We start from the raw sequence: 21,967 nt of genomic DNA on the forward strand, positions 1-21,967 counted from the left end.
ATGACCAGTTGAAAGATGATTTAAATACCCACAGACTGAAAACCATTGATCACCTATTTCCATTAAAACTGATATTATAAAGTTGCATGTACCATGAAGATCCATACAAGTATTTTAGAGCTTTCCATGATGCTAATAAGCCATTTCATTGTGTTAGATCTGATACCTAAACTGTCAAGAGCTCACATCTGTAAATTTCACATCTGTACATTTCTTCTGTAATGTAATATAATGCAGAATGATCTAATAAAAATGTATTACCATTAAATTCACAGAAACAAAAATTTCAGTCCCAGAAAAATAAAAATTGTTATGTCTTATCCCATCCTAAGACTTGCAAAAATCACTTTTTTAAAGATATACTGCAATCACAACTTTTTAACCTTGAATGCATGTAATCAAAATGGAGATTATCCCTACTATTTTAAATACAGATGCTTTACAGTAGAACAAGAAGAAGCAGACTGTGCTTATGATAAGAAGTTAAAGGACAGCATGCAGCTCAGATTCCTACAAGCATCGAAGCTCAAGGTTATCTAAACCCAAGAGATTGCTCAGACAAAATGTGTTTCCTTAAGGAAGGCCAAAAGGTGCAACCAGGAAAAAAAGAAAAAAAGGCATACCAAAAAAAAAATCAGTTCTCCCTGATTGAGAGATTTAAGATACTATAAAAAAGTATCTCAATAATGCTATGTTTTTTCAATAACATGCTAAAATATCATTAAATACAATGCATACACTCATAAGTATACCCATATACCAAAATGTAAACCAAAAATGTAAAGATATGCACATATACCAAAATGTAAACCAAAAATGTAAAGATAAAAGTGTGAATATTCATGTAAATATCACAAAAGAAGCATCAACGTAAAATATAAGCACAAAGAGAATGATCCCACCATTCCTTTATTGCAAGTCATATAATAGCTTTACCATTAACAAAAAATTAAATTATTTCACATTTAGAAGCAGACAGGTCCATCCGGCCCTAATAATCACCATTCATTAAAGGAGTCCTTGTATATATGACCTATTTCATTCCTTACAATCCTACAGCAGAAGCCAAGATGGCTCCTTGCACAGGCAAAGACCACCCACAAGTGTGCACCGTAACACCACAGCAAAGCTGTATGTAGAACTACCCTTGTGTGTGTTTGATTTAGCAGAAAATAATGAGCAACACCCTTGCTGTAAAGAACAGTTATATAAAAATCATCGTAACAGACAGGCCTTATACAAATCTGCATATACAACATCCTTAAACTGGGAATAGACATTTTACCTTTCTCAATGCTCCCTTAAATTAATTCTTTCTAAAAGGGAGTATACACTAGTTAAATGAATGTGTCTTGATTTGTAAGCCAAAAAAAAAAAAAAATCTAAAGCCTCCAGTGTGAGAGGATAATATTCTAATACATGGCATTGGCATTACAGAAGCCATTTGAAGTACCATAAAAGCCATAAAAGGTACTATGGAAAAAAATATCAAAATACCTGTTGGGTAAGATGACAAATAGCATTAAAGGCTGGCAAACTCAGCTGGAGATAAAGGGTACCTTACAGGTGAAAGGCTGAGACATCTTTTTTCTTCCCAATGTTAATTAATCTTCTACGTGCTTTGCACAGATTGGGTTTTAATGACAGTACCTCACAAGGAAAATATCCAACACAGTTAAGATATACTCTGAGATTATCTGAAGTCACAAAGCTGTACCTAAATCATATTGTTCCAACAGTTTCCTGTACTTTTTATTTAGTATTCAGACATTTCTTGAGGACAAGACAAAATTGGAAAACTTGCACTGAGCTTACTTCAGTGCTGCCACCAATGACAGGACACACTGATGCAGGTTTAGAGATGAAATGCTATGTTCCACTGAAAATGCAACAGAGGACAGTGTTGTTTTAACAAGAAAAGGAAAAAAAAACAAACCAAAACAATCCAACCAACAACAGTCTAACTGAAAAATACACTGAACTTTGCCATGCGGCTTAAAACAATTATTGCTTTAATATTTTTTAAATATAATTGAGCTTAAATGAGAAAGAAAACACATTATCAGATTCTGAAGAAATAATACATGTCAGCCCGTGTTGTTTTTAATTCCGACCTGGAGAAGTTGAATAATACGTCTTTAAAATTCTAACTGTAAGTATTGAAATATGCTTGTAATTAGGAAGGCATACAACAGAGATGAAATATAACCTCAAAGACCAAATGAGAATTTATACTCCGAAGTCATTTCATCTGTTAATCACTCTAGCTATCTGTACACTTGTTAAAATGATAAACTAATGGAGACCATTAAAAAATTCCATCTGAAGACTATCCCTAGAAAGCCAGGCAGATCTAGTAAAGCACATTAATAGTCTCAAATGAGTGAAAAATAACAGTTTGTGCAACATTGAACATACTTCCCGCTACCATTTTCAAAACAATTTCCCACTTATTCTGGAAAGCATTACTAATGTTGAATTTTCTGGGACACACCCATAGCTATTGAACCAGCTTCTGTCAGGAAATGTGAATTGTTCAACAGGTTCAAAAGATCCCACTCTGTAATACTTGTAAAGCACTCATCCTTACAGCCATATGGCACTTCATTTTTTTTCAAGCACATTTTTACAAAGCCAAACCACATCTCTTGAATTGGGATTTATTCTATAAACTGCAATAAAATAAGTAATGAAGATTCGTAGTCTGCACAGTCAGCCTGAGCAATTCTACATCACCAGTGGTTCACCTTGGATTGCAGCTGTAGACCAAGTAAGGGGCCAGTACAACCTGATCTCACCAGAGACTTTGGCTGTTCAGACTGACAGATTGATGTGACTGACAGTGACCATCCCTTGGCTCTCTCCCCTCTGCTCCTATTAACTCATCTATTTCTGCAAGTTTTCCTTTGCCAAGGAGAGGAAAAAACCCATTAAAGGAGAGAATCTATTTCTTTTTTTATCTTGAAAGTTGCTGCTATCTTACTCTGGCTGATTTTGCTCTTGGTCTGTTTAACTGTTAAACAAAGAAAGCTCAGGTTTCCAGTTTTCTGAGATTTGGATATACTATCTGTCTATCTCTACTCTTCTCTTCATTTACTGCTGTTTAACTTTAGACAACAAAATCAGTCTTCATTCTTGCTTATTGCATATTCAGTGTCCAAAGCCAGGCTGGATGGGGCTTTGAGCAACCTGCTCTAGTGGAAGATGCCCTTGCCCGTGGCACAGGTGAGTCCGTGTGTAACTGGATCTTTAAAGGCCCTTTCCAACCCAAGCCATTCTGTGTTTTTATTATGATGATATGCCACCAATGCAGCTTTCCTTTGGCAATTTTCTTGATAAAAGTACTACAAAAGAAGCTAAGTTATTCAAAATTATGTTTGTTATAAATTAACAGTATGCTAACCTCACCATCACCCAAATCAAGATGCCAGTTTGGCTTAATATAAAGGATGTATGGTTATTTCCCTCCTCCTCTATCAGGTAGGAGAAAATATTAAATTAAAACAGGATAAACTATGCATGCAAACTAGTCTGTTGCCATCAAACAGCTGGGCTGCTCCAACAGTGACAAAGAGGTCACTGTGTGAAAATACACAGCGATTACAGCAATAAAGGAAACAGCTGATAGAGGTTAGGTGGTGGAAACAAGAGGGCAGCCACAACAGAAAGACAAGGTTGGAATGAAGACAGGAGCATGGGAGAAGCAGAGGAAGAGCCTGCCAAAAGGCGTGGGGCTGGGACACAGCTACAGAATGAGAGGGAAGAGCCTTAGTACCAAAGTTGTCCGTTATCATACTGCATTTTCAGTTTCTTATAACTCAGATGGATTCTATTTAGGCTGAACAGTCATTCAGAGTGATATTAGAGAGGAGAAATTTCACAGAGAAATATGCAGCTATTTCTGATACAGAACAGGAGTACATTTTTGGCCAAATTACTAAATTTTACTGACTTTTCTATGCAAGGCTGAAATATCTTTATGATTTAGAATGGAGGCTTGAAAATCTGCCTGGAAAGTGAAACAGTTGGAATGCACCTCTACCATTCTCCTACAACCTGCATAATTTTGGGCATGTTCTATGCATTTCAAAAAGCAAAGTCTACCTATATGTGTAGGTCACCACACTTCATACCCACAGGTCTCGAAGATTCTTCCTTGCATTTAACATAAACTAGCCTGGGGAGGAACACTGTTCCCACTGAAATTGTGAGTTTGGATTGTAGAATAACAGGTCAAGCATAAAACTAATAAGACTATCACCTGCTAGGGCTGAGCAGCAAAGCAAGAAGCAGCAGCATAAACAACCCACACACAACAAAACTGGACACTGAGGGCCCCATAACTGGAGAAAGCAGGCTGGGACAAAGATTAGATGTGTCCGGGAGAGAGGTGGAGAAGAAAAGACGGAGAGGAAAATTTGGAGCAAGAAGTAAGGAGGCAGGGGGAAACTCACTGAGCAAGAAAACTAGAAATGGAGGAAAGAAATGGAAGTGGCAACAGAAACACATGAAGCCTATCTCAGAGAATGGAAGCAAGGGAAGTATGCACTGATTGTTCAGGAAGAAGGAGCTAGAAATACGGGATGAGGGTAAAGAGAGAACTACCTAAAGAATGAGAGAGCGATCTTAGAAATAGAACTACCAAACAGACTGTATGGTAGAAGAAATGGGACAAGCAAAACTAACATTGAGGCCCTGGAAAATAAGGACCAATACATGGATGAAAGCCTGTAGGCCTGTGGAGCAGGGCACAGCAAGGAGAGGGTTCTATAGAAGAGAACCAAGACTGATTGCTAATTGATGTGGAAGTACAAAGGGGAGACTCGGACTAGCCAGACAATGAGCATGAACCAGGTAAGACAACTGAGGAATGGAAACTAGGACTAATCAGAGGAATGAAACCAGAACAAACTCAAAAGAGGCAGGACTTGAAAAATGACGTATTAGTAGCAGTAAGCAAAAATATGTTAACAGGCAGAAAGAACAGTTTTTGAATGCATGATCACCTTTTAGGAATGGATTCTTCCCAGAAGTAGCCAGATATCACTTGCTGATGGGAAGGCAGAGAATAGCACTTGTGTCTTTTCCTTTGTTTGCCTTATCTCAACCTATGAGTTGCTTTCCATCTTATTCTCTCTGCCCTGTCCAGCTGAAGAGGGGAAGTGATAGGGCAGCTTGTTAAATATCTGGTGTTTCAGCCAAGGTAAATCCACCACACTGGTCACACAAACAACACACAAATGACCTGAAATAATTCTAGAATTATGGATCTACAGGTCTATTTTGGTTTCCAATTGATTTAAATTTCTTGTATGTCCTTGAGATACGTAGATTTTCTCCAGAACAGCAAATATTGGCAATAGATTATTACTTAAATCTGATTCCTTTTTCTATTCTTGATAAGTCACAGAAATGCAATTCATTGTTAATAACTTAAAATAATTTCCCTCCTCCTGCATTCCAAACAGCCTGGTTTTCTCTGTTAACCCTTTCAGTAACACTACCTTTAGCCTGATCTCAAAAGGAAAAAGAGGCTAACAAAATGCACAATTTATTTGCATGACCCTCCTCAAAATTCCCAGCACACACTCAACTTCTGAACCCATTGACTGGTCAGTATTAACCAGACATGTTAAAATTCCTTTAAGTTTTATGAAAATGAAAAGCTGCACAGTGGACAAAATGAGTGCTTCCATTCAGCTCTTGGACAGATAAGGGCAATTTGTCCAGACAGCTGGACTGGCCAACCTGTGAGTGAATACACAGCAGACCCAGTTCTGCTTTCTGGCAGGACAAATGGGGAATGTGATGGTTCCATAGACAGAAGATTGAAAAAAAAAGGAGGGTGACATGGTGAGAGGCAAATGGAGGAAACAACTGGGTGAGGCACAGAGCAGGAAGAGGTACTATAATATGTGGTTCCCAGCAAACACAGAAGTGTGGTGAAGTTACTGATGTGCACAAGTAACAGAGACCCAAGAGACAGCCCTGCAGACCAGCCAGTTCCACCAGTGTGAGTCTGCTTGCAGCCCACTCCATCTCTTATCAACATGTCCTAGGTGCCACCCATCTGAAGCTGGACTGCCCTTCCTTTCACAGGGAAGATAAGAGGTAAATAGCAATGTCCAGTGGCAAAACAGGCTCAGCTACATTTCTGGAAAGCAGAGAAGCCAGCGCCACCAGCGTGTTCCTGCAAACTCCACTAAATGACATCATGACCACAAAGCAGCCAGTGGAGGATAAACACAAGCAAAACATCTGCCATCTTGCCATCATTTTCCTTGAAGATCAACCACAGCTGTACCCAAGTATCACACTGATTATTTAACACTGACCAGACACTTCCCACTACAGTTTTAATTACATTCTTTATTGCAGAAGCATCACGACACGGCACAACGCACTGTTACACAGAGTTGCACGTGCCAGCTCTTAACAAGTTATTCCAACTAGCAGCAGTACAGCAGCATTAATGCAGCACTGCCCAGACTAGGTTAGTCAGCACAGGCTCCTTTGTGCTGCACTAAACTGTGCCATGTAAACATATCCTAAATAGGGAACAGAGCGCAGTGTCTCTTGGGTGACATTATACTGTGTATAAATAACAAATAGGACTGCTATCCATCGATGGGCCCAAACATTTGTACTCTAATCTTCATTTTTATCTCCCCACAAGCCAGATTCCATAGTCTTATTAGAATATCCTGCTTGCATTCAAATCTTTGTTACAACAAGCTTAATAGCCAGCCGTACAGCTGTCCCGCTAGTCTTGTATAGCAAGATCTATTCCACAGATCTCCGACTGCCACCAATAGCCAACATGGATACCAAATGAACTCTCATGAACAAAGCTATGTTTTCTTAATAATAACAGTTGTATAAACATAAGGTCTTCTCAGTTAAAGGGAAACCAACATCAAAAAGCAGTAAAACACGGAACCCTAAACCCTTCTTTCTTTGAAGAAACACGTTTGAAGCGAGGTGTTTCTAGTTATGGGTGAATGAAATGAGAATTGAGCTGCAACAAACGGACATCCAGTCTGTATGAAAGACTAATTAGATCCATCTGAGAAGCTGTGTCTAAAACTGCTTCACATATTTCAAAGGAAAGCTCTTCTAGTCTATCTTTTGAGAAGACTACATCAAAACATTTAGTCACAGCTGACGCACATCTATCCACGACAGGAGCACTATTTTTCATAAGCCATAAAAGCTACATTTAAGTAATTTTAATAGTCTGGCTTACTTAAAAATTAAAGGAGGGGGAAAAAAGCAGCAAAGAAATTTAGAGCTAAGAAAGGAACTCAAAACAGTAACGACTTTGTAGTTCCTCCTTACACCAAAGCATCAAGAGATCCCCAAAAAGAGTCTTATACTGAATACTAAATGTGCTAAAATTTGCTCAGAGAATGCAATTAAAGCTGAAGCAGCATCCAGGAGCTGCAGAGTTAACTATGGCTTTTGTGGTAATAAGCCAGGCTCTTAACACTATATTAGCATTCTTTTAAATGCAACTATTGCTTCTGCTGAACCAGCAGGAGGAGCTCACAACATTTTTTAATCTATTCATTCTACAAAATTTGGGAAGAGGAGTTGGGATGTTGGAGGCGTTTCTGGGCGCAGGAAGGAGTTGGTTGGGTATTTTCTTTCCAGTTTTGTTGGATGAGAAATCAGTGTAAAGAAAAGCATCCAAGTAATGTTCATGTAAGCACTGCTTTTAGAAATTAGAAAATCATTATATTAATATTGTGCTGCAGGATGTCAAGTGCGCATGGCACACAAATAAATTGAAGCAGCACCCACGCCTCAAGGTGTTTTCAGTCTTACACCAAAAAACCACAGGAAGACTGAAGGGTGAGAGAGGACACATCAATTTCTGTATGCCAGAAACATGACTTCCTGAAGAAGGAAAACGGTATGTAACTGCTCTGTATTGTTACAGAGCTTTAATTTATTTTTTAGTTTACTGTTCACTGCCATTCCTGGAACCACTGGATCATTACCCAGGAAAGAACATAGTCTCTATTTTCATACCACAGGAATTCATGCTATGAAGCCACCTGTATGGGTAAAACTCTTCTTTAGGTAATTTTAAATTAATCATTATAAAAACCTAATTCTTCCTCTGCCTACTAAGGAATATATTTTAAAGCAGTGAAGTCTGATTCTAATACACAGAAAATATACATCCAAACTGACCATGCCTGCTTTTAAAACATTTTGCATTTTATAATTTCAGATTTTTCATTGCATTTTCTTTTTAGAAATGTGTTATAGGCTACATACCAGTGCCAGACCATGGTACTGTGAGTTTTTAGCACAACTACAAATCTCCAAAAATGACCATAACCAAGCTATTACACTGCTCTGACACAGAGGGAAGAGCATATTTAAAGCCACACAGTGAATGCATTACTCAAGGAATTTTAATTCCCAACCCTGTAGGTATTTTCTCTATATGCTTATGAAGTACAGAGTGATCAAACTAATCTGAGACATACAACCCATGCCAAAAATCTCTTTTTACAAAGCAAATATGTACCATCAAATACTTAGTGCTAAACTGGCATGGTATTTAAAAAACTGTACAATCCAGACACACTCTGCTTCTCCTCTGGCTTAGTACAAAAACACACCTAAGTACATACAAATACTATACAAGTATACTCAGTATTTACCTCTACTACATGAGACATTCAATGGGGCAGAGTGGAAATGCATACCAGAAACACTGAGTTCACAACAAGATACTGAGGCCAAGGCCACTTTCATTAAAAAACCACAATGTCAGCAGTCACAGAAATGTAGCAATTAAAGCAGTTGCCACAGAGTCAAAACTCAGGGAGCAATGCTCTCCTCAGGTTGAAACATTCAAGTGCAGAGTGCTTGCCTCCCAGGAGCACCTGCCCCCACCCCACCAGGATAGGAGAAGGCAACTTCTACCCTTACAGTAAATCTGTCACTAGGGAAAAAGGAATGCAGGACCTGTAAAGGAAGAGAGTCCATCATCAAGCAGGAGCACAACTACTATAGCCAGTGCTTCCCAAGCATGGAAAATACGGGTTTTGCTCCCACCACAGCACTAGAGTATGCATACTGCACTGAAGGGACATTATACACAATACACAGATCTTACAAACAGAAAATGCTCCAGATCTGAACCTGAACTAAGAGACTGAAAGTAGGTATATGACAATATAATGCAAACCATGTGGAAAAAGGCACGGAAAGTTCTCTGCTTATAGCTGTAAGAATTATCTAACAGATCTTGCCCCACCCACTAGTGTGGGGCAAGACATGCACTTCCCTTTCATTCAAACTAATATTGGACATGGGAACAACAATACAGTTTATTTCAAATATATAACATGCAATATATACTTAAAACTAGTCTAAGCCAAAAGTCTTAATCTACTGCTTCTAGGGATATATGTTAAATTTTATTACAACTGGCTGCCCCTCTTATTGTTTTAATTCCTACAGGTATTTGTTTTTCATCCCTATTAATACAGCACTCATATTTCTTTCACGTGACCAATTAGTTATTATGTGCCTGAAGCATACCAGAAATGTGAAATACTAGTAATAATAATTCTGGCATTTTATCAATTCTCTTAACAAGGTTAATAATTTTATAGTGATAGATGGGCAATGTTATTTTTCTACATGGACTACTGGAAAGACAGAACTTAATATGCACTGAATTACTATCCCACTCCATTCACATTTGTGTTTAAGGAATTAAATGTGAACTAAGCTTGCTTACAGCAACTTTCTGTATCATTGCTCTGATTTTCCATTATACTATTCCTTGTTCCACTTGATGCTTTGCATACTTCCATTTGATTTTTGGGTAGTGTTCTTTGTTCCCCCCAAAAAAAATTTACAACACAATGAAAATATTTCCTGAAGTATTTTTCAAATAAACTTGCCCGTCAGTCATGAAATTTACAGTAAATGAATACACCAAAGTTCTCCAAAATAAATGTTCATTATATGTGAATTTGAAGTCAAAGCTTAATCTTAATTGGATAAACACAAATTCACTAACTAAAAAAAGCATTCACATAAACATGCGCCTACTCTATATTGATCATATAGGATATATTAAAATAATGATGACAGTAATGCTTTAGATTCTATTTTTATGCTAGCATTTTGTGCTATACAATAGGTTTTCTCTTAGAAATGTTAAGAGGTACACTGGCTAATTTTCTACCCACACAGGTATCTAATAAATTCTTTACTTCTCAAGAAAAAGATAGGGGAAAAATACTGGGTTTTTTCCTAAAAATTATTTAAAACATTTCTTTCCAACTGGACTGAACAAGCTTCAAAAATTTTTTCTGAAGATTTCATATCTGTACTACCCTTATCTGTTCTTAACTTTGGATTTAGGAAGTGATCCAATGTTTTGTGAAAATGGTACCCATTCGAGTAACAACCTGAATTAAGGAATTTAGCTTTCTCTATTCCTCTTATTCAGCATTTGACCTATGCAGGTCCCTCTGGAAATATATCGAATTTCCATTTGCCCAAAGTAACTTCTGAACTATGACATCTTATGCTTAAAAAAATAAAAAATAAACAACTTCAATGATAAGAAGCTACTTTATAACTGAAAACATCTGGAAATTCTTTGACAACTAAACTGATGAGAAGATGAGGCTAAGCAGTCTGGGAAGGTATGCATTTACTACAAAGATGAAGAACCCTAACAGGAAGGACTGTTTTCAAACATGAAAAAGGAGAACAACTACTTGCAGAGAAAACAAGCAAATCATCAACCAAGAATTCTCAAGACAGAGAATTCCTACACTGTAGCAAATAATCAGAAAACAGATAATGGCAAAAAGATTTTCAAGAACTAAGTTTATTGGATAGAATACAGTTACAAATTCCTCAGTGAACTAAAATTATGTTGGAAGGAGGGTTAGAACTAAATGACTTTTAAGGTCCCTTCCAACTCAAACCATCCTATGAATAAACATTGCCACCATCACATGGATTTAGACCATCCTTGGTGACTGACATGTGGTTTTGAAGGACCATATTCATACGCTGCAGGGAAACCAAACATCTAACCAGGTTTCCTCAATATTTTGAGGTTCCTATTTGATTTTGTCTCTCCCACCCTTCAATACCGTGCAGAACAGTCGAGTTTTGTAAAGGAAGAACAGACTCCAACCTTCAACAGCAAATCTCAATCAATGAAAACATAAAATAAACACATTTGATACCCAGACTAGCAATTGAAAATGGCAAAAAGGGAAAAACTCCTCTTTGTAATTGAAGTAAAAAAAAGATTCCAGAGTCTGGTGGTGGGATGTTTCTGGGCTGCTTGTTGCTGTCTTGCATTGCTTGTTACTGTCTCATGTAAAGGAAGGTATTCTTTCTTCAAATTCTATTTTAGCAGCAATCTTGACTGTAAGATCTTTAATTCAATTGGCAAGAAAAAAAATTTTAAGCATAAGAAGAACACTAATCAAAGCTAAGAATCTGACCATCTGTCCTCTGAAAAACTGAGCGGTATACATGACAAGCAGTTACTTTAAAGATTCTTCTAGTAATTAATATATAGAACAAAGAAAAAAAGAATAAATGACATTTACATCAATTTAGTTGGCAAGTTCTTTGTACACAAGCAAGCAGGTCCCACCAAAGCTGCTAAATTTTATTTCTCAAGTCAGGTCATTGGAATCTTTTAATTGCAAAAGCATTTGCTATGTTGATAGGATATCACCAGAAACAACTGCCTGGTACTGAAAATCCTAATAATAATTTTATATAAACTTAAGTACTAGTATACATGTTGCTGGCTTCATAATAAAAACCAAGTTACTTCTATTTTAAAAGAAAATATATCAAATTACAATTCATGGAAGTTTTCAACCTCTACTGGAATCATAAAAATTAATATTTTTGTTTGTAGTGCTTCAGGCAAAGAGCATCGTTCACACTTGTTGACCACTTATCCTTTAAATCCTTCAGTTTTGGGAAGCAAGGCTGCTGAAGTGGCCTAAAGCCAGCCCCCATCAAAGACCTCTGTTACAAACAAAACAGTTAAAAACAGATGGCTTCAAAACTCAAAATTCTGAAAAATAAAGAGCAGCGAAGAGCAGCTAACACTGCACAATTCCTCGGGAATCTCCTGCTCAAGGAAGAAAACGAGAGATGACCCGTAGCCCAAGATGCTGCGGAGGGATCGGCTGGAGCCGCGGGAAGCGAGGCGCAGCCGGCTGCTCGGAGCTGGGGCTGGGGAGAGCAGCAGAGTTACAGTGAAAACAAGGAGTCCTGTGGTAAACAGAGTAAATCGGGACACAAATGCCGCTGTGCAAAGCACAGTTTGCAGCCCGAGTAAACTCCTGAAGGGGAATGTGAAGGTGGCCCTCCCGCTGGGCCATGGAACTGCGCCGCAAGTTCCGCTATCCTCGTCACATGCCATGAGGGGACACAACCCATAAAGGCAGGAGCCTGTGTCACGCCAACTTAATAGCAAAAAAGTAAATGCAGAAGTTCAAAAAGTGAGGTTTGTGTTTCTGACAGCAAAGTTAATAAAGCAAGCTTTGAATTTCCCCTTTTTTTCCTGATGGTATGTTACACCTCCTGATCAGAAACAAGATTTCTCATTCCTAGTCTTGACTTGTCTTCTTTGAAGTTTGAAGGCAGTTGGTTTTCCATTGTAAAGTTTTGAATAACAATTCATATTTTTGACGGTGCTGTATTTACTATAAGCTCTTATCTGCACCACAATCACAGGAGAACACCAGGAAAAAAAATTACTGATGAAGAATAACATGTCCTCTGCATTTTATCCAGTAACAATAAAAGTAAGTTTAACTCTAAACAACCCTGCTATTAAAAAATAGTTACCTGCTTTTTACATAACTAAGCTCAGGTGCAATTTTTAATATACTGTATCTTCATAGGTATATGGTTTAAGTGAAACACACTTCCTTGATGTGATTTATTTCACCAGGTATTTTCCAGATACAAATAAATAAGGACTTACATTTCCCCACGTATACAGGCATGGTTAGGGTGGAAATAAAATGCAAAAGCTATTGTCACAAATCTCTCTGACCCACGCTTTTAGGCACACAGCCGGTCCTAAACTGGCACACTTAATGCTTAGGCACCCACTCTTTGATGCTGAGGCATGCTCCTGCTTCCCTGCCTAGCAGAAGGTAAAAGCAGTCAGTAATTTACTGTAGAGACACAAAGATATGAGAAGGAACTTTCACATTTGTTATTGTTTGAATAACAAACCAAATGATCAAAATCAGACTCCCATACACTTTGTCAAACTGGTTTATACTAGCTGTAATTCTCATACTGTTGCAAGACATCACAACTGTTAGCAGTTCCATTTAAAGTGAGAGACAGGTTTGGACTCAAGAAAATCTCACAAAATGTGTGCACGTATGCAGGTGTATGCTTTTGTAATTGGCTGTGCTAAAGAGCTCCCTGGTTTGGAGAAGTCTAACTATGGGAATTAGATCTCTGAGCTCACTGCATCCAGGGCCTATGCAACACTCACAGCAAGCAGCAGGCTATCCCCACAGCAGCAGGCAGCTCTTGTGCTGCAACAAAAAGGTGGAAAGGCTGAGGGCAATGACTGCTTCTGGGAAGAACTATCTCTGTCACACAAACCAGTGCCAGCCCAACTCTAAACTGGGCTGAAATATGACAGAGGTGTTCTGTTCGAATGGGCTGCATCCAAGTTCAGAGGATGTCAGGAGTATTACGTAGAGTATTATGTAGTCATGCAGACTTGGCCTTTGCTTCTGAAACAACAATTTAGCAAGCAGCTGTGTCACCGCCATTCTAAGAAAATCCACCTTATTAAGACCCTTTTGAAACCTTTTGCCTAAGAGTCAACAAATACTATACAAGTCAACGGCCAATTTAAAAAAAAATAAAATCTCATTTTGGTTGTGGAATCACCATTAGCAGACATAAAAATTAGTTCTCCCGACAAATTTATCCTCTTAATACTTCAACCAGCTTGTGTCTTGGCTTTATTCTGCTGAACGGCTGAATTACCGAACTCAGCATTACTGTTCTTCTACTGCCATGGTCTGTCCTTCTGCCTTTCATGCTGACAACATTACGTGCTTAAGCAATTACTTAGAACATTTGTAAAAAACAAAAGTTTATATACATTCATCTGAAGTGAATAAGCACATCCTGAAACACTGGCATTTTACTATGACCACATACAGTTTTACCACAGAGTCCTGAATAATGCCATTCCAGTAGGATTGCTAATTCAATTGGCTTGGATCTTTGATTTGCTTTCCTAAACTCTAGCTTAAGGTAATGCAATTTTTGTCAACATTGCATTTGTTTTCTTGCTCTCATATATTTACAGTAGAGTATAAGATGCTACTTCCAAACAAGACACTAAATAGAATAATTTAGAAACTAATTTAATAAACAATTATACATAAAAATGTTCCACAGGCATGAGGCGTGAGAAATATCTCAGTACACTAGCACTATTCAACTGTCAGAGTCTTGTCTGGTAATTAACAGCAATGCCTACTAAAGACAAATCACATCTCTATCCTCAGTCAAAGAAAATATGGAGAATTTCAGCATGTGTCAAGGATAAAATATATATACTGACTCAATGCACTGAATTTCTTAGAAAATGAGCAGAACTTACAGAAAATGATGAGCCATGCTTTGAAACTGCAACTGGGTAAATTCCATCTCCTAGATGCACAGAGAGCTCCCAGCTACTTCTCTTTGATTCAGCAATAGGAATTCTAAAAAAGAAACAGACAGAAGAAAAATTTTAACAGAGATTTCATGCTTCTCCCAAGTTAACCAGAAGCACTTGCCTCATAGGATGGTCCTGAAGGATACAAAATATCATTAATCTATAGACACAGTTGGAGAGCATACCTGAAAAAAAATATATACTAAATACATTTTTCTGTCAAACAGCATATAAGGAGAAAATACACTCTTACTTTCTTTCTAGATTTGCCTTGACACACTGGGTATGCTGATAAAGTTATAGGAGGCCCTTGAATGCAGCCAGCACTTGCTGCAGAATTAGCTCAAACAGGATGAAAAGCAGAGGAGAAAGTGGGTTGGCAGGAGAATAGCAACAGTGATAACTGGAGCAGTCTTTTCAAGGGCAAAATATAATCATTATTTCTTTAATCTCATTCTCAGTAAACCTTAATTAAAAGTCAATTACAGACAAAAGATTCATCCAAACAAGTAATACAAGTAATTTTATAACTCATATACATTTTTAAGTATCTCATCCACAGAGCCCTTCAAGCATACTGAAAAAATAATGATGTATCATCACAGCCCACATGGAGGATTATACCAATTCCTGCAGCATTCTGTGGCTGCACCATTTATCAAGTAACACAGGAAACCTGAATCTTTTCAACTTAAAAAAGCACACACCTGGCAGCAAAGGAATGAGAACTGAGCCTCCATTCTTCAAAATTCAGACTGAAACATGCAATTTTCAGCTATTTTATTTAAATGTATATTCATTCTTCATTTCCTCATTCTAACTTCTCGAGTGTCTTCCACTTTGCCATAACAACTGGTGTCCAAAAGTATACTACAACTTTTCTAATGAGTGGTCACCATTAGAGTGACCAACATTACCATGAGCATGCACCACATGGCCTAAAGGGAAGGCAGGAAGGTGTGATTTACACTCCATTAAAACAAAACCACATTTTGGTATAGCTTTTCTTCCACTGACTCTTATATGTTTAGATTTTTCTGTAAGAAATCTGTAGGGATAATAATTTTATCACCTTTATGTCACTTTTAAGGATCATTTCTGCTATAACATTAATCTAATGTACATTATAGCACTTACTACACCTTTTATTGCAGCCTGCAGAGTCTTAAAACCAGTAAACAAGTTATACCACACACATCCTCCAGAGGATTCAGGTGACCAGTGAACCACACATCCCCAAAGAGAGTGCTCAGGCTTCCTGTGGAATCAACAGGGAGAAGCACCTGTGAGGCCTCAAGAGGCCACAGGAGGAGAAATACTGTCCAAGCCAAGGATGATATGCTGACTTGCCAAGGATTTCAACAATTATTTTAAGAACTTTAGGTTTTTAGATACCTGGAACTTAAGAAAGCACAAGTTCTAGTACTTAATGAGGCAAGCAGCTGCCAAAAATTGTGCCTTGCCATGTGCCTGGAAAGGGGAAATGGAAATGCTAAATATATCAGACACAAATAGATGCATAATGATCCTTAGTTACTTCTGGATGCAAGCCAAGTAAGACCTACATCAAATTTCACCAAATACCTTAGCTCACCTCTATCACTACCCTAAAAGTTCACAAGACAGATATTGAAAACAACCTGTTCCAGTGCTAACAATGCCAAGCGTTACCTTTCACATTTAATATAGTGACAATTGTCAAAACAATAAATCTGAGGAGTTTTCTGTGGTTTATTGGGTGCAATGTCATTTCTCAGCAACTCATATTGGAATTCCTGTATGTCACCAAACATTTAGACTGGCTGATAGGAAATGTGACAGACATAGGAGTTCCTGAAGAAGAGGAAGAGGAATTTCCTGCACAGGTAGCAGGCAGCAAGCTGAGATGTTTTCATTGCACTTCCTGGTATCAGATCACCAGTAAGGAGGAATACAGGCAGCACCTGGTTAAGTTCTCCACGACACTCCACTGAAACAACCAACAGGATTTAGTGGTTTATAGCAACTTCACATTTCTTACATTAGCACTAGGACCACATCACAAACTCAGCGTAGTAGATCTGCTTCACTGGTGTCATGAGATTCCTTACAGCCTTGCTGGCACAGCCCTGCTTCATATTGCATTTGACTGGAAGTGACCTCATGAATCTGGCTGCTGGCCATCAAAGGAAAGACAGCCTTGTTCTCCAGCAGGGATTATTTTTGTTCAGTCCTGTCTTGCTGAGCTTTGTCAAGTGTATCTCCAAACAGGATGCATGCATCTTGAAAGGCAAAACTATCATCACTGCTTTGCCTGGGTTTCAAACAGCCACATAACTCCTCTCTGCAACACCAATGGCCAGGAGGGCAAGGTCCAGAGCTGCATCAAATATACAGCAAATTGTACTTCCCTCCTGGAATTGCTAGATCCCTTTGCACAGGGACATTTCTCAGCTTTGCTAATCAGCTTTGCCTGTGGTTTTGTAACTATAACTGACACTGGCTAGAACATATACATTAGCTCATGACAATCCTATTTCTTCATTAAATCAAATTCCTTTCAAAGAAGTTATCTTGTAGTAGACTTCATGTTGATAGGATTTGAGGGTAGGGAACATTCATATAAATAAGGATTACAAAGTCCAAAAGTAAGGATCAAAGTCTAAGTTTGTTGAATATGAAAATGAAGTTGCTCACATCCATGAACTACTTTAGAAATGCAGACGTTTCTACCAGGCTAGGAAATGAGATTTGTTGTGGGGTTTTCTGTTGTTTTATGGTGTTTTGGGGTTTTTTAATCTGAGACATCTGAGTGCATGGGAAATTATATTTGTTCGTTGCCAAGGTTGCTGCCTTAGCTGAGAAGACTTTTAAGTCCTCCCAAAGAAAGCATCTGAACTCTGAATATATTTCACACTAGGTTCACAGAAAACTCCCCAAACTTCTGGCTACTCTCAAAATATAGAACTTTTAAAATTCTACATAATAGGCTTAAATCCAACATATTGTATCCACAGGAAAAAAATATCCCACTGAAAATAAAAATAGTGCAATTTTTGCCATCATAAAAAAAAAAAAAAAAAACACACAAAACATAAGGCACTTCCTTTCCAACCCTAGATTCAGAGTCCACACAGTATGTCTTCCCCAGGGTTCAACGTGCCCTCCCTTTTCTCCCAGTTTTGGCAAATGACATATCATCCAATAAAATTACTTCATTTGCCTATAAAGATCACTGCCTGCAGGAAGAAACACAAGTTTCACAGCAAGATGAGTGCCAGGTGGATGGGGAGCAGGGCCATGGAGAACTGTGAGCTGCTGATCCTTGCCAGGAGCATTACACACAAAGGGACAGAGACAGCAAAGGCAGCATGGCAGTCACAACAACAGGAGATGGGTGGAGAAGGGGCCTATCAACTCCTTCCACACTAAAATGGGCAGTTCTGAACCTCTCCACTCCAAAAAAATTGCCTTCTAAGGGGAAGCATCACAAGCATAAGAACACAGCTGAAGAGTGATGGCCTGGCTTTAAGTCATAAAGGCTTTACTCCAAAGCACCAATTACAAACATGTAAGCAACGCAACAAGAAAAACAGCAGCATTTGCTGGCTTAGTTATTTCTTTTCAAGCTCTACTGCTGTTTGTTCAACCAGAGATGTAGTCTGTGTAGAAATGTATTATGTCCCTTTTACCCCCTAATGCCGTGTGTGGGAGAGGAAGACACTTGAGAAAACACAGCAGCCAAAGCTCCTGGTTTCTTTGCAAGTTTTCAGTGAGGAAAAGCAGACAACTGCTAAAAATTTTAGGTCGACACATACTTACTGTGCTCATGGAACACATTCATTAAACTATTATCTATTCTAGTCAAAAACAAGTAATGAAAGAAAACAGACACTCACAAAAGCAAATCAAGTAATAACTCTACCCTGGCCATTTTGATTGTCACCAATCAATCAGATTGGTGAAAGAAGAAACTCAATAAAAACTACAATTTTCTGCAGTTTGTGCCAAATAAACTTCCCCCTCCCTATTACCACTGATGATGTAAATGAGTTAGGATGTCACCAGCTCCTAAAGGATCAGAAAATTGAGTACAGATTTTTATACTTCAAATTCAAAATGTGTCTTCTAATGCTGAGGTGGAAAACACGAATTCCTCTTCACTTCTGATATTTTTGCTGCATAATACTTTATGTAAACAGAGAAATCCCAAACTATCATAACAAATCCTCCCGTTTGAAAGATTACAAGCGTTTGAAAACCACATTATGTGACACTCCATAAAGCTGTTTTTCAATTGTGCAATTACCTATTCAGCAGTTAAATAAAAGTGAAATATTGACTTAAAACAATGTTAATGGTCAAAGAATCATTAAGAAATCCTTCATCATAACTTTCACAGCAGGTGGCCTGTAAAATGATCAAGAATAATGTGCTGGATTCTGTAGCCACCAAGGTCAGTTTCTGCATACAAATCTTGCAAAGGGAGAAAAAAAGACCTTCAGAAAGTGGGCCATTCATCTGAACCAAGTTCAGAGAATTTCCAGCACTATGAAAAGATATGTTATGCAAGCACATAGATGTATTCAGTGGGGGTAGACTGAACCAGCTACATGGAGACTACAAAGGAGCCCTCCCATGGCTCATGAATAAGTCGAGGAAATGATCAGAAAAAAATGCAGAGATGTTTAGACAGATGGCCCACTTAAAATGCCTGGGACAGGGCATAAGCAATTTTAATGAAACTTTAGATCTGCCATATAAATTGTTTCTTATTTTCCCTGCCCTCCCCCTACCCCTCCGAAAAAAAAAAAATCAAGAAAGGCAAATAGAAATTAAACAACTCACACAAGAGCATATCTTGCGATGAAAAAAAAATCCTAAAAATAAACCTACAAACCACCAAAAAAATCCTCCAAAAAAACTAAAAAAGGGAAGTAAATCTCACACGTTTGAGCATTATTGGTTTAATAAGTTGATATGCAAAGAAATATCCTTCAGAGAACCTTCAGTTATCAGATGAATATAAAAGCAGGGAATGGATAGATTAAAAGAATTCTAAACAGAAGTGTACTGCCAAACAAAACACAAATCTAAGCTTTAGTATCTGAGTACTTTCAACACTTTCCAACATAAAAGTTCATCATCACACAGAAAAGATAAAAGCAGCACTTTCACAGGATTATTTTAAGAACCAAAAATTAAGTGCAAGGAACCTAAGAATCTGGGAATATTTTATTCAGCAATTTGAAGTATTTTCTGTATCTATTCACACACATTTTCTACATATATTCAGACTGATCCATCTATACATATCATGTGCCCTTTTGCATTAAAATAGGTTTTCCTTCTTCCTGCTTTATATGTGCATACATATACATGTACCCTTTTCATTGTGAATATGAAAATATACCATCATTAGACTAAATTATAGTTCTTCATATGTCATACAAAATAATAACCTCTACCAGCCTGTGTGCCAGCTGATCAGACAAAGGCTGAAAGAATTACTCAACAGTTCTATCAAAAAGGTTTTACATTACATTTTCTTACGTATCACATTGAGATCAATAACAAATATGCATATTTATAACCTATAGTCTATTTGAATAGTGACCACAGGAAAAATAAAATTACATGGAAGGTAAACTATAAAATAAAAAGCAATGCTTTAAAAGGATGCTATGGAGTGCACTGTGCTTTGATTCAGAACAGCATACATCTGGATGTTCCCTTTTCCTTTAACAGAAGCTTTTTGAGCCATTTGCACTGACATAAGAGCCTGCAATGCAGTGACCAACAAAAACCTCCAGTGCCTTCAGCAGTGAAACCCAGATGAGGGCCAGAGAAACACTTATAAATCTAGGGTGAATTTAGCTGCCCAGACCTAAGGGTATGACTCAGTGCCTTTCATCTCTATTTAACTAATAACCTTGCAAAGAACCTGAGCTCACCCTGGCTAACCTGCTTCCCCTGTGGAGGTCTCTAAATATGCAAATCTCGGATCCTGCGAAGAGAGACACCCTAACCCCAATGTTTTAGAGCCAGCATCCTCAGCAGCCTGGCAGGGGCAAGGAACTAGGGGCTCCTCTGCCAAAGCTGTCTCCAGAGTCTTAGCAAGAAATTATCCTCCAAACACACATGCAAACAACAATTCTAAGCTTCTTGAAGGATCTTTCATGGCTCTTTTAGCTTTAACTCAGTCAGGTAAATGAAGTAGGATTGCTGTTATTGCCTGTCTTGATATAATAAAGTCATGTTTGCAGAGTGTATGTTCAAAGAATCAAAGATCCATGCTATCAGTCTTCCTCAGCCTGTGGGGGCTCACATCCACTTCCCATCTCTCAAGAGAAAGAGCCAGGGCCCAGGTAAGCATTGGGGAACTCACCACCCTAGCCTGCTGATGGTAGGAAGGAATGAGACATTCATGGAGGCTCAGAGAATTCATGGAGACTCAGGTTTGCATTCTTTGAGACAAAAAGTTTTGGCACTTGATCCTACTGCTGGGAAATTTCTATGCACTTAGCATTAGTAAGCTGCAGGAAACACAGTAACCCTGGGAGCTGCCAGCAGAGCCCAAGACCTCTCAGTCACAGAAAAGTGACAGACTGCCCAGTACTTCAGCAGGCAACAGCATACCTTTAAAATTTCAAATAAATAAATGTAAAATATATCTGAAACTGGTTTGCTGTCCTATGACATGTTAGGGCCTACTTTAGTATTTGGTTTCTGTTGGAAAAAGCAAACACCACAAGCATTAATGCTGGATAAGAGACCCTGCTATTTGTCTCATTGCAAGCATTTGTGAAATAAGAAGCAAGGAACAATCAAATCAAGTGTTCACAAGTACAGAGAAAAGACATTTATTTTTAGTATAATTTACAAGTCTGTGCTTCTAATCTGTTTTTTCAACCATCTTTTATTTACCAAAGGAGGAACCACTTGCAAGCAGGTGCTTTTAATCAGATCAGTCAACAATATTGACTTGTACGTGCTAACAACTGTTATTGAGAGAAAAATCTGTTTGTCATCAAAAAAGCTGGGGCTGTTTCTCCTCCAATTAAAGTGTTTCATTTCATAACTTTGTTGTTTTCCAAAACATCTTTTTTTTTTATTTTTATTAAGAGAAATTTGGGCAGTTGGCAAAACTAATAATAATAATTTACTGTGTAAAAGAAAAACAGTAAACGCCTTTTCTTATACAATTTTCCCCTTATTTCCTTAAGCAAAGAAACTAATTGTGCAGATATTTAAGAATAG

At 38.0% G+C, this 21,967-nt stretch overlaps 1 protein-coding gene across 2 annotated transcripts in view; it reads right to left on the reverse strand.

The window, feature by feature from the left end:
- PCCA (propionyl-CoA carboxylase subunit alpha) overlaps positions 1 to 21,967 on the reverse strand; it is a 262,979-nt gene that overhangs the window by 90,499 nt on the left and 150,513 nt on the right. For both annotated transcript variants that reach the window (XM_039730386.1, XM_039730385.1), the window contains exon 18: positions 14,672 to 14,774. In XM_039730386.1, coding sequence (XP_039586320.1) covers positions 14,672 to 14,774 — 103 coding nt within the window. The remainder of the gene's footprint in view (positions 1 to 14,671; positions 14,775 to 21,967) is intronic.

The sequence above is a fragment of the Passer montanus genome, unplaced genomic scaffold (assembly GCF_014805655.1).
Source record: "Passer montanus isolate IOZ18808 unplaced genomic scaffold, ASM1480565v1 scaffold72, whole genome shotgun sequence".
NCBI lineage: Eukaryota > Metazoa > Chordata > Aves > Passeriformes > Passeridae > Passer > Passer montanus.